The following is a 13,818-nucleotide window of genomic DNA, read 5'->3' as shown; positions in this document are numbered from 1 at the left end:
GGAATTCCCCACCCCTGTTGTAACCCTTCTTGTTTTTAAAGAAATCAGATCTTCATCAAACACCTTCTGTGATGTTCTCTTTATTATTGTTTTTTTTTTTAACTTTTCCCTTCAGCAGACAATTTTTATCCAGCTCAGTCTGTTTGAGTGCAGCTCTGTTTCACAGCTGTGTCACTGATCACACGCCACCATTCATATATATGAAGTGTATAGAAGATCAATATAAGCACAAGCTGCTTTAATTACATCCATGATGATCATTTTACAGCACATACAGGAAGTTACTTTTTCTTGTCGGTCTTTAAGAGTTTTACTCTTATTGGGCAGGCTGAAGTGAAGTAGGAGAAAGGTCAAAATGTGCAGCAGTATCTGTTTTTCTGCTCAGCTTTCCTCATGGCTCATTTCCATCCCGGCCTCTCTATAGGCCGCATAGCTTTGGATAGCTCACTCCTGATTGGCCAGCAGAACGGCCTCACAGATTCAGGCTTTGCTCTGATTGGTTGCTAGTGACAACTCCCGGAGTTACCTTCTATAAGCCGTTTTTTTTGCCTTCTTGTGAAAAAAGTTTGGGCCGATACGTGATCAGCGGGAGCAACCAGCAGCAGTAAGTGTTCTGTCCCGTGGAGAGCGCGCAGACTGTGAGATTACTGGCGTGGGGCGCGCAGAGCAGCTCCGAGTGGAAGATGCAGACCTCCAAAAGTTTCCGCGTGGATGATTTCATCGCAGGATGGATTGCAGGTGAGTTCCTCAGTCAGACACTCCGTCAATGCGTGTTTTCAGTGGATCTTTGTGGGGTGTGTGGGGGCGAACTGAAGATGGCATGGGTGGGAGGTGAAGGGAGGCTCAACAGCGCGTTTGTTTGGGTCCAGTGAGCTTCACACAGAGCTCCACAGATACGCACAATCCTCCGTTGTTGTACTGTAAAAACACGTTTATCAGGGGAAAAAACGTCATGAGCTCCGCGTGCATCCTCATCCAGATAAACAGTGGAGGCTCTGCGCAGACTCCCACCCCCACCCGAACCCCTCATGTTCCCACAGTGTCACTGCAACGCAGGCTCACCGCCTCCGTTTACTCGGAAAGCTGCTCGCTGAATGCTCTCTCCCCTCGGTCAGTCTACAGGATTCAGTCTGCGCACGTTTTTATTCTAAGGACAAAAATTCGCCTTTTACAAGCTTAATGCGTGCTGTGTCAGGGCTAGCCGCTAGGGGCTTTATTTTAATTATTCTATGAAACTGAAATTATAAAAAGATGTAAAACAAAAAAGCACAAAGCCCTGCAAAAACACATTATGTTTAAGCTGTCATATAGTGATATTCTAAATCCCAGCTGTAATACAAAACACAGAAAAACACTGACATTGTTAATATTCAGCAAGTCTGGTTTGGATGGGAACTAGCTCCAGCTGAAAAGCTAAGACAGTCTCTGGGCTTATTAATTAATTTTGATAAGCTTTATTTTGCAATGTGAAGCCATGCTGCCAGTTGGACATTGCATTATTATGATGTCAGAGTCACAGCCGTGGAGCTTTTGCAGTCACAAAGAAAAGATTACACAACGAGCTGATGCCGGAAATCTATGTAGACCTACTTCTTTTCTCCAAATGTTCAGCCGAAGCAATAGCAGTGATCCTATCAATAAAAGCTTTTTGGAGGCCGATGATGAACTCAGAAAAACCCCACAAGTTTGGTTCAAGTGCAGGACTTCTAATCTGATTTTAAACTACAGTGTCCAGGGGCGCATTGCATTTTTCTGTCATCACCAAGATTTCACGTTTTTTTGGCTGCTTTGCAAAATGCAGTTAACTTTAAATTTAAAAAAAAAAAGAAAAAAGAAGAAGAATAGAAAGCTAGAAATAGACCTTAAAGAATATCTCACAGATTTCCCTGAATGTTATAAAATGTTAAGAAACATGTCCGGCCTTATTTGCAGCTTCACTTTGTTTCACTGCCTTCACAGCAAAGGTGAACTGACGTTTTTAAAAAATATATATATATATAAATTTTGCTGGGTTACACTGCTAACAAAGCACTAATATGAAATCACTGTGATTTTTAATATTTGCAATATGTCGACCAACCTTCCAGTTCTATAGCAGTATAACCAGAATACCAGCAGCTGGCAGCCAGTTGAGTCTAGTCCCCTGAAGTTGTGCTCGATGATAAAGAATCTTTCAGATTGGTGGCAGCATGCTGTCAGTCTGTTTGCATTCATAAATTAGACAGAAGTTATTTAAAAACCTTTAAAAATCCAGTCAGACTGTGACTGTTTGCAGAAAGGTTTGCTTCTATCGGCCCACCTGTGCCGTCACCATGTGATCTAAGTCTTGCTCAGTGTGCAACACCTTCAAGCTGTGGGTAATTATTTAGTCTCCACACTCCAGTTGGTCACAGAAGGTGGAATAATTATGAGGTACCTTCATCAAGCTGTGTGTGGATGGTTTTGATGTAATGTTACGTTTGCTCTGCTTCCTGATGGCGGTGCGTGCAGCAAACCCTCTTGTTTTTTTTTATTTGATATTTGGTGTCCTTGCATTGATACAATATTCATGTCCTGATGACCATGCACTCCTGGTTCTTATCTGGGCAACAACTGAGCGAGATCCTGTGGCATGTATGTTGTGTGTGTTTGATACCCACTCATGCACACACACACAGTAGCTCGCGTTCCCCCCTGTGATGGCTGCTCATTTGAAGTAAACTTTAAGCCCTGACTGCAAACATGCAGGTCTGATGTCCTGCAGTAAAAACAGTTTAAGACGCTTTAGTTTTTGGCTGAGACACGTTGCCTTTCAGCATGTTGGTTATGAGTAAAACTCTTGAGATTTTTGTGGAAAGTTGTCTCTGTTTTTCTCTCTCTGGCATTTTGTGCTTCATTCCTCTTTTCTTTCTGTTTTGGCTGCAGGAGCTTCCAGTGTGGTTGTTGGCCATCCGCTGGATACAGTAAAGGTATGTCAGACCTCTGGAATCATTTTACTACAGCATTCCTCCACTTTTGTGTTATAGCTGTTATAAAAATGATCAAGCCTGCAGCTCATCAAGTCATATACACTCTGTTGCACATTCTTTTGGGCCACTTTTTTTTTATTTACGTCCTTATCCATCCTACAAATCAGGATCTGTGTTTGTATGACACACAGAGTCAGTTTCTTCCCTATAATTATAATTGAATTGATGTTTTGATGTCACATATGTCTTTTGCCAAAAATAATTTAGTATGTGTAGCAGCTAAGGAAGGAAGCATTTATCAGAAATGATCTGAATGTGCTCAAAACCAGTGTGAGTGTTATGAACTGTCTTTAGTCAGAGATGTGTGCAATGACTCCAAGGTGAAAAGCCTGAATATTTTTGTCCAACAAACTCCAAAATAAGAAATCTGAAAACCTATGTTTCACATTCGGGGGGAAAAAACCCCCCAAATCAACTTTATTTATTCTTCATATGGAAATTACTTGTTTGAATAAAGTCAGTGGCACTGTTTCAGACTCGGCTCCAGGCAGGGAATGGCTACAAAAACACTCTGCACTGCATCCTCACCATCTACAGGAAGGAAACGGTAAACATTCAAACTTCTTCTCTTTCCTCCATTTCTGCATCACTCCAAACAGTATAAACGGTAATAAGTTATCTGACATGCTTTGAAAATATGCTTTTCATTCACCCTGCAGTATATTTAACCAAATGCTTTGTTGGCTCTGTTGTGTGTTTTAACTTGGCTGAAGCTATGGCAGTACAAATGCTGGGCAGCAATCAGAAACTTGGATATATTGTATCTGTCCCAGTGTTTTTCCACACAACTCCAGTCAGTACATCAGAGTCCCTCAGAGCCAGGGTTAGGACAGATTTATAGGATCTGGACACAAAATGTGGTACTTCAGAGCCTAAGATCGAGTTAATCATTTCATTATAGATTGGACCTAAAACCACGTTCAGCTCAGAGCCAGCACTGCACAATATGCAAACATCCACAGTCATTCTGTCGCTTTAAGTTGTTTCCACAGCTCCCAGTCGCTTTATTTCTCCTGTGACCCAGTTTCCCAGCTGGATGCTTTAAGCTGGACCTTTTGTTTACCACCACCATGAAAAGCTTAAACCAGCTGAGTGATAATAGCAGCTTATTTTACAGAAAAATAATCCATTTAGGTGAGGCTAAATATGTGCAAAAGGTTGAATTTAAGCTGCATCTATCGGTTTTATCTCTTTGGGGTGTCATATGATAAGAAGTTTTCGGTGTGTCCGTTACAAATCACAGGCCTGCTGCTCTCAGAGGTCACATGATTTATTCAGCTATGTTTTATTCCCAGCATATGTCTCCCCAGACTGTAACCGCCTCCTCAGGTTGGCCCGAGGAAAGGTTTCCATACTATTTGGCAGCAGCTGCACCCTGTATTTAATTCTGTGCATGTCATCAGTGTAAACGCCTCACTTACAGTTCTTTACTGTTCCCTCCACACTTTTCCTGCTTTTACCCGTGCATATGTATGTTTTTTTCACATGTTGTGCTGACCTTCTTGCTTCCCTCTCGACTCTTTTTCAGGTCACAGGATTCTTTAAGGGCATGTCTTTCCCCCTGGCCAGCATCACGGTCTACAACTCGGCCGTGTTTGGCTTCTTCAGTAACACTCAAAGATTCATAAGCAATTATCGCTATGGTGACGGGCAGCATCCCTGCAGCATGTTGGACCTGACCATGGCCAGCATGCTGACCGGACTGATGTCCGTGAGCCTGGGAGCTCCAGTGGATTTGGTTAAGATCAGACTCCAAATGCAAACGCAGATGGTTCTAGCAGGTAACGTGGGGATCACTTTTTTCAGGTTTTGATACAAAAACCTTCTGTTTTTGTATCTTAGCCTTGAAAAAAAAGTTTTGCTCTTTTTAACTTCTCTAAGATTTTGGCACATAGACAGCACACGCCCAGATAAAAAGCAGCCTTGTCAGCATAGTAACAACTTTGTCCCAAATACACCTCTGTCAGAGGAAGCTCAAATAATGGCTTTGTTTTTAATCCTCGTTCTTTTCTAAAATTTCAAAAAGAACAAGTTGACTAAGGATCGCATCAAAGAGAGTTAAGCTGTGCCCTTTCTGCTCGTTAATTACAGGCCAGCCACAAACTGCCATGTGGCGTTCATCAGATGACATTAATACATGAAATGCTGACACAGCTCCAGCTTCTGTTCTGCAATGTTTCCTTCTTATTACACCATGAGCTTTTGGGGATACAAAGTTCTCGCCGAGCTGCTGTCTTTGATAGTCACACTTCACCAGCTGGTTGCAGAATTGTTGCCAGTAGGAGTACTTTTTTTTTTTTTTTTTTTTTTAAATAGTTTACTTTTTTATTTATTATCTAAATCGAGCAAGACCTATCTAGACTGAGTGTCACGGTAACATAGCCTCAGAACTCAATATGAATATGTCCTGATGACACAGACATCAAAACATGCTTCAGAAAACATTTCTGCTCGTGTCATCTTTTCTATAACTACATGCTGATATTCACTGATACACAGAATAACATTACAGCATCTATAAGTGTATCAGGATGTTTGACAGCATATGGTAAATATTAATAAAGAACGTTTAATATGAAAGTGGCCATAAACAGCTGCCAGAGAGGTAACTGTTCATCTAAAAGAGATCTGAGGAGCTGAGCCATTAGAAGAACACAGTTTCCCTTCAGTTCTACTTATTAACCCTTTATCCCTCATATGCACCGATGCAGTGCTGGTAGAGGGTCCTGGTCTTTAAGTGTGCTGTCATATTGTGTACAAAGATTTTTCTTTTCTAACAAAATCGAATTTTTCTGTGTTTGTAGCATTTTTAGGACCTTTGAATGATGGATTTAAGGACTAAATGTCAATTTTCTCCACAGTTAGGAACCCATTCTTGCATGAATACAAAGTCTGTCGTTATATTGTTTCTTGGTCTTGTGATTTCTGGCCTGCGTCTTTCCGTTAAACAATAAAATAATAAAGCCGAGCACAGAGGGATTCCAGTCAGACATTTATAGCTTTCTACATGTTTACAGTGTTTGGCAGGCTCATACATCTTCCACCGGTCACTGGGATTAGTCACATTTCTTTCATTATCTTCCTCAGTGATACTTTGGACTTGACTTTGAATAGAGCCGACTCTTTTATGATGGAGCAAAGTGTCAGCGAGTTCAGCCAGGATCAGGAAACCATTTCACTGTAAACTCAGCATTCCATACTGCGATTAGCATGACTGACTTACTAAGCCCGATACTTGGTATGATCACCGTCACTAAAACAGAAAGTCATTTCACTCTAATGTAAAAGGACTGCTACATATTAATGGTATTGCGTTTGTCGGTTGGTTCTTTTCCACGTGATATGGAAAGACTCGAGCACCTTCCTGTGTTTCAGACACCAACATTTTTGGACTGTGAGAAAGAAACAAAAAAGTTTGAAAAACGTTCTGCTGAGACTGAAAATCCCCTGAAGTTGAAACACCTTTGCTTAAAGTTCCCAGAGACGAGGACACGGAGAGGAGAACAAACTGGATGAAGCAGATCCCTAACTAACCTGCTCACTGACTTCACTCTCATATATTTTTGTTTTTTAAACAGAGAACCTCCACCTTGCGGGCAACATGTCGAATGGCACCAACATCCGTCTGCGCTCCGTCAGCATTCCCAGCCAGCAGCAGCTGTACCGAGGGCCCATCCACTGCATCAGCAGCATCCTGCAGACCGAGGGCCTCCAGGGCCTGTACAGAGGAGCCGGAGCCATGATCCTGAGGGACGTACCTGGATACACGCTCTACTTCATCCCTTACACCATCTTCTGCGACCTGCTGAGGCCGGACAACACTTCGAGCCCACATCCATGTTCCATCTGGCTGGCAGGAGGACTGGCAGGTAAATGTCACCAAAACAAAGTTTCCTATGATATTTTCAGTGTCATTAGCGTTGTTTGAGTTATTGGTGACTTTAGACGTCAGTTAAATTTATGCCTGTTGCCACAGACCTGTGAGTCAGATGTACAGGAAAACATTTGTGGAAGTTCTTTCCTCGTCCACTCACCGCTGAGCTGGGTGATGGGTCACTGTGCACCAAATTAACAACAAAGGAGAAAAGGAGTGAACAGACAGCTGACCGTACTCAAAGTGCTGATTCTGGGTCTTTGGGAGGAAGCTGATGACTTTGTTAGGACACACAGTAGCTAACATTAACCTGTGATGTCAATGCAGCAGTTCTGACCCTTTAACGAGGGGCGTGGCAACGCTGTCCTGAAGAGCAGCGTGTTGAGTCAGTGCTAACATGGAGGTTAATGAAGTGCGTGTTTCTGATTGAAGTGGCAGTTTCAATGTGAGCCTGACTGGACTGGATGTGATGTGGCAGCGCTGCAGCGGTAGAAGAATTAGACGAGCCTTAGGTGCACAGTCAGAGCACAGTTAAACCTGCTATTAAAACCTTTGTTATTTATTTAAGGTTTTATTTCAGAGTCCAACACGTTTGAAAATGTTTTGAGACCTTCACACACTCTGAAGTGTCTGCCTTAACCTTAACATAACCTTGTTCTTCAGAGCTGTCCTTCTGTTAGTAATGAACCAGAGGGGGTCGATGTCAGCTGAACATTTGAGAATAAAAGCGAATAGATCTTAAGGTTTTCTTCTTTTGTATTTTTGCTAAAACCTCTTTATATTTCCCTACTTGTATCAGTTACACTGGCAGAACCTCACAGAGATAATAAAAGTTAATTATTAATAAGATATAAGTAAACTCCTCCGCTGATGCCAGTCGGCATTAAACCAAACTGTTGCACAACCAGAGCCAGCAGTAACCCCCAATTACAAGGAATTTGGCAAGAAATCAAGAACTTCTGAACAATGGTCAGAAATCACTCTTGGTTTGTCAAATGGGACTAGAGCATGGACAAACCAGTAATTCCATTAAGTGATAAATCTTTGAGTATGTTACTTTTGTTTTTTTTCCCCTTCTATCCTATCAGTGTTGTAGAAGCCGATTCTTGACAGTTGTTGTTTTTTTTTTTTTTGTTTTTTTTCTTCAGCTTTATGAACTGATAGACTCGGATGAAACTGTACTGTAGAACAACAGCTGACACCGTTTTCTTTTCTTATATAAAATGACAGAAAACACATAAAGTCTGAGATATTTTTAGTTTGGGGTCAGATCAGTGCTATTATTGATACTTATTGATCAATACTTTTACATAATTAAGTCACTGTAGCATCTATTCAATGACCAAAAAAACTAAAGTTGCACATTATCTTTGCCCTCGCTCCTCTGATTCAGTTATTGATGAAACGTCGCAGCTCTTCAGTTGCGTCTTATTTTAACAATTCATGACACTGAGGCTAAAATGTGATGAAGTCCTTTTTAAACTTGGTTCAAGCTGTAATGTTCACACACTGTTAACAAGGTATGAACTGGAACGGCCTCAAATGTGGAGAATCATTGCCTCCGACAGTTTGGCTGTAAATAGGTCACTGTTATTATTCGGTTCAGAGGGTTTGGGGATAAAATCCAGACCTAAAGGTAACTTTGTTTTTTCAGTACCTTTATTTTTCCTTTACTTTCCTCTGCTGACACACATCATTGTCCTGCTGTGTCCCAGACCTTCTGCTCTGTACATAAACACCAGTATTGATCCGAGCAGGTCAGACTGAGCTGTGGGTGGTTTCTGTTTGTCTGACCGGCCTCTGAATGACGTCCGTGGGCTGTTATTAACCTGGCGAAGACTGTACATGTGACCTTATCTTTGTTCATTCGTAGGTTCCACAGAACTGCAATAGCAAGAAATCAATATGAGCAAACACATCTGAGGCCAATCAAGTTCTGGCTGGTGCAAACGGATGCATGGAGTCGGAGGCTGGAGTTTCAGGGTTGTTTGGTCTCAGAGGTTAAAGCAGGCTCCACATGCAGACCAGCCAGCTATGAACATCTGACTGAGTGAAAAATGTAGTGTGAGAGCTTCGGTCAGCTGGACGGCATAAATCTGAAATGCTGCCATGTTTAGCCTCCCATTAGGCCTGAATCCGTCGTAGTTGAACTAAAACTCGGACAATATCCTGATGATTTTTCCTCCAAACCTTCAACAATGAGTTACAGTAAATGTTTTAATTATGTTCTGTACGTCTTAAAGTCTAAATGACCCTTAAACTCGTGTATCAGCTGATGTCAAGTCATTTCTTCTTTACTGCTGGCTGTGTGAGTGAATCTATTACAGATGTTATAAGGAGCGCCTGAACGCAGCATGTGAAGTTTGTGCTGAGCCCTGTAACCCTCATTTAACCTCCTAGGACTTGGCGTCCACATATGTGGACATCACATTTTGGGTTATTTTGACCAAAATACTCAATTTTGCTCTACATGGGCCTGATATCCACTTACGGGGACATTATACTGCTACTGTTCTATCAAAATTTTAAACAAATATCCTCATATGTGGCTCTTATTTTTCTTAAAAACAAAAATAAGGTAAAAAAATCTGCTAATTTTTTGTTTTTGCATTCATCGGGCCCCAATATGCCCAATATCAAAGGGCAATTAAAAATGCATGCTGGGGAAGAGTTCGGGTCTTAGGAAGTTAAAGATCCTCATTTTTGGCAAAAGTAAAAGGTTCCAGGAGCTGAACTGTGATCTTTGGACCTACACAATAAAATGACAAAATCTCAGTATCAGAGGAGACTTTCACAGTCTGAGATTTTGTTATGTGTTTGCTCTAGTCCTTGTCTGGTTCCATATGTGACTTCCACCTGGTTTAGAGTCCTTGCACCATGACATCAGCAGGAAGTTCAGAGCTCTCTCCTCTTTCTCAGGGTCCATTTCCTGGGTCACAGCCACACCAACCGACGTGGTAAAGAGTCGAATGCAGGCTGATGCTCAGCTGCAGAGGAAGTACAAGGGAGTTTTACACTGCATCATCCACAGCTACAAGACAGAGGGAGTACAGGTGAGTAATGACTTCAACCAGCCAAAACTATAAGAACACTGTTTTTAAGCACCTCGATCTGGCTCCACACAAACAGCAAAAACACAATGCAAACTCAGCTACCCGCTGTGTTTGGACACTTAGCTGTGTCCATGTGAGCTTTGTATCTGAGGATCCAGCAGAGCACACAAGTTACCGCAGCTTGAACACTGAAGCTTCTGCCTGAAGAAATCAACCAAGATGCACAAAGTTTGTCCATCAGAGACACTGCAGTACCGATCTCAGGGCTTCCTGAACGAATGTTGTGTGTGCTTGGGTCAACACGTTGTCCCTGAAATCGTATCAATATCTATTTTAAAGAAAAAAGAAATTTTACAAACATCTTACCAAACTGAGCCTCAATGACACGCCTCCACATGAGTAAGTCATGACACTCCCTGGGCATCAATGGGCCATATAGCTGCTACAGACATCTGTCCAATAAGCAGACTGAATGCTCTCACATGTGTGAAGTTTGAAGTTCACTTTTTGGTTCCTCAAATGTTTCTGCTGAAAATATTTAAATTACAAGGAAAGAATTCTCTTCAGATACTTGGCATGAAACCTCTTCCCCAGCGAGGCTTAAAAGGCCTGTTACACCTGCCTTTGTCACCGCCAACACCAAAAGTGATGTCAGAGATGCTGCTGAAAGTTGCCCTTTGGTGTTTCCACTCATTCTGCACCTCCAGAGATTTCTAGACCCTAACATGGACAACAACAAGAATTATATTTTAGGATTAAAAATATTTCCATGAAAGAGGCCGTTCATACTGCTGATAATTGCAGTAATTATCAGTATTGTTAGTTTTGGGCAGCTGTGGCAACAAACCTTACTTTGGGTGGTGGTCTAATAATTTTGCTAAGACCTGTACAGGATGAAAAAGTGAAACTCCTCGTTGTAAAAAAATATCCTCTTATAAAATAAAACGGGCCACATGCTGCAGAAAACCTTATGTGGGGTTATGTCAGGTCAGCATTTGTCACACGGCTGGTGTCCTGGCCTGAGACGAGCAAATGTTGCATCTGTGTGTCTGATTCGTGCTGTTCATAATGTCAAAGGTTGTAAACTGTAGACAAGCTATCGCAGTGTCCAGAAATCAGGAGGGGTCAGGTTCTGAGAAAGTAAACTGGACTGTTGATGTGAACAGAGGTCAGTGAGTTGGGTTACTACAGGCCAGCGTCCCCAAAGAAAAATCAACGTAACACTGCGGTCTGTGGGCTGTGTTCACCTTCACTCATGTTTCCTGTCAGCGCGGCACCAAAGATCTGGAATGATAACAGATGTGTGTAGACAGTTTAACATATTTAATTCCAACTTTCTCTTTTTTTTTTTTTTTAATGTTCAGGTGTTCTTCAGGGGAGCATCAGTGAACGCCATCCGAGGCTTCCCAATGAGCTCCACCATGTTCCTGACCTATGAACTCTCTCTGCGGTTCTTCAGGGGTCTTTAGGACACATTTTACTAATTAAAGGAGTCACACTGAGTTACTTGGAAAAATGAGCACAAAGCAAATAGAGCCCAGCGTCTCTGAAACGAGAGACTGGTGACAGTGTAAGTCATCTGATCAAACCTTTAGCTCAGTCACACAGACAGTTTTATCACACCGGTGGCCAGCGATGTTACGCAATGCTGCTTGAGTTATTCAGAGATTAAAGATTTTAGTGTTGGTGCTGCAGAGTGATTGTGTGGAGCTATTTTTATAGTTTTATAAATTGGATCAGTTTCAGGTGGATTGCAATTATTGGTCAAATCAAAAAGTATCTTCTTGTTATGTGTAGTATAATAGTTGAATGACATGTTGATGTCAGAATTTTACTGAAGTTGAATTTTTCTTTGCTGCATATTTACCAAAGAACTCTGTGTGTTCCTCCGAGGTTTGTTTTTGGGGCAAGTCTGAACTTCCTGTGAAAAAGACGGTCAGTATGGAGGTGATGTGCACAGTAATATTGTGTTAATACACAGTAGTGCACTGTTAGCATGTGATTGGTGATCTGTAGGGAAAAGAAAGGAAGTCCGGTGATGAGGAGTAAAACTGACATAGATGTCATGTGTAGTCATCAGCGCATAATGTTTCATACTGAATACGATCAGCTAAAAGATTTTTAAACAGATCTCATGTATAACTTAGCTATTTCACTTTGTGTTTATCTGGCCTTTATGTGCTGCACTTTATCTCAGAGAGATAAGCTCAATTGACCAAGTCAATGTGAAAAGATGAGTTTGACATTTTCAACACAAGCAGAGGGTCAACATATTCTGTTACCTCTTAGTTGTAGGTTTAATTTATGAACTGGATGTACCTTACATATATTCAAAATGATTAAACGCATCATTTTAATGAGTTTTAGATGTTCTTTCTTCTGCTCTCTCGTTCTGTACTTTAAAATCCTGTTTATGTTGAAAATGGCACATCCACAGAGTCATAACATGAAATGTTGCCTTCCATGCGGACTGTATGTGTGTTGCACACTAACGTCCTCTTGTACATTTGTTTGTGTGTTTCTTATATTAAGAAAAGTGAGTTTTACAAGTTTATAATTAAACGTCCTGCTAACAAACTTTCCACAGACTGCAGTTAAAAGCTTTGGCGTTTCGCTCTGAAGTCAGATTAAAATTATAACAGGATTTATTGTTTTTAAAACCCTGACATGTAAATATGTGTAAATATGTTCGCTGCCATTCCACATGACAGGGAGCCAGAAATTTCTTATTGTACATAAATAAAAGCTTTTAATCACACTGCTCTCCTTTTCTGAATCGGCTCTTCTCAGAATAATGTGACATTCATGTGACAGCTCGTCTACTTAGAGATAGGGGCCTGCTGTCAGATAAATACTCCGTGATGTCGACACGTGCTACGAGAGCTGATTTTCATGTCATATCTGAGGCCTAAAGCGAAGACTCTGGCTTCAGTAGAATTGCAGACAGACGTTGACTTTCTGCCTGCAGTCGGCTGATAAGAACCTGGAGCTCTAAAGTCACTCTCATAACTACAGTGAAAGCTGTTTATTTTCACCTCAACTTCCCTCTAAGGGCTCACAACACCCACTAGAGGGCAGCATCTAGCAACACAACTCAATGAAGCGGCTATTCGCACAAGTTTTCCCACGATGCACTGAGTGTTTCTTCTTAATCTGTGGCTCTCTTCCATAGCGTGCCTTTGCCCCATCCCTGATACTGGGACTGGTTTCTTTCTGCTAAAAACAGTTTTTCCTTTCTGCTCTCATCAAAGGTTGATTGGTCGAGTTTTCTTTGTATTACTAACTTGCAGTATAAAGTCCCTTGAGGCAACTGTTGTTGTGATTTGGCGCTGTATAAATAATATAAAATGAATAAATTAAATTGAAACTCTGTAGTCAATTTGTAACAGTAAGAAGGCTTATTTTTAGTCATTTACACATTTTTCATATAACAGTTTAATAATGAACACTGTTAATGTAAATCGTTCTTCTTTGGAACTTCAAGCAGAGTTTCTATTGCAGCAGGTCCTCCTTAAGAAAAAGAAAAACCGCCTAATAATGAAAACAGCTGCGTGTTGGTGTCATTTAGGGTGGTACATCGCCATGTTGTGGAATAAACTGTAATCAACCTTTGTAAATACTGCATATCCCAGCAAATACTGCATTAACGTTATGCTGCAAGAACTCTGCAAGTATAACTTTATTTTTTTTTTATAATTATTATTATGGAAAATCTTCTGGTTAGCAGATAAACAATACTGTGCACAGTTTATGGTTTTTGACTTGACCAGTAATATTCATGCAGTGTTGCTTTGATTGTGGCACAGATGCTCATGCATGTAGTTAAAAAAAATATATTATTAGTTTATATTATTAGTTATTATATTTGTCTCACTTCAAGCAA

General features: G+C 41.1%; 1 protein-coding gene across 1 annotated transcript; it reads left to right on the top strand.

The window, feature by feature from the left end:
* The first annotated feature begins 545 nt into the window (after window positions 1–545).
* Window positions 546–12,693, top strand: slc25a48 (solute carrier family 25 member 48). The gene is made up of 7 exons (XM_085286666.1): window positions 546–738; window positions 2,905–2,948; window positions 3,484–3,555; window positions 4,537–4,789; window positions 6,587–6,877; window positions 9,802–9,935; window positions 11,300–12,693. Exons 1-7 carry the CDS (start codon window positions 684–686, stop codon window positions 11,402–11,404), a joined length of 954 nt encoding a protein of 317 aa, XP_085142792.1. The 5' UTR covers window positions 546–683; the 3' UTR covers window positions 11,405–12,693.
* The last annotated feature ends 1,125 nt before the right edge of the window (window positions 12,694–13,818 follow it).

Source organism: Mchenga conophoros, linkage group LG2, assembly GCF_057382185.1.
Source record: "Mchenga conophoros isolate Kocher_MC1m ecotype Shallow Benthic linkage group LG2, M_conophoros_male_GT1.1, whole genome shotgun sequence".
NCBI classification, from domain to species: domain Eukaryota; kingdom Metazoa; phylum Chordata; class Actinopteri; order Cichliformes; family Cichlidae; genus Mchenga; species Mchenga conophoros.
Note: the sequence above shows the minus strand (reverse complement) of the source record. Positions and strands in the feature narration are given on the sequence as shown.

Coding starts and splice junctions, on each gene's coding strand:
- slc25a48 (XM_085286666.1), top strand. CDS start 684: ATGCAGACCTCCAAAAGTTTCCGCGTGGATGATTTCATCGCAGGATGG. Junction 739..2,904: donor CATCGCAGGATGGATTGCAG/GTGAGTTCCTCA, acceptor TTTTGGCTGCAG/GAGCTTCCAGTGTGGTTGTT. Junction 2,949..3,483: donor ATCCGCTGGATACAGTAAAG/GTATGTCAGACC, acceptor GCACTGTTTCAG/ACTCGGCTCCAGGCAGGGAA.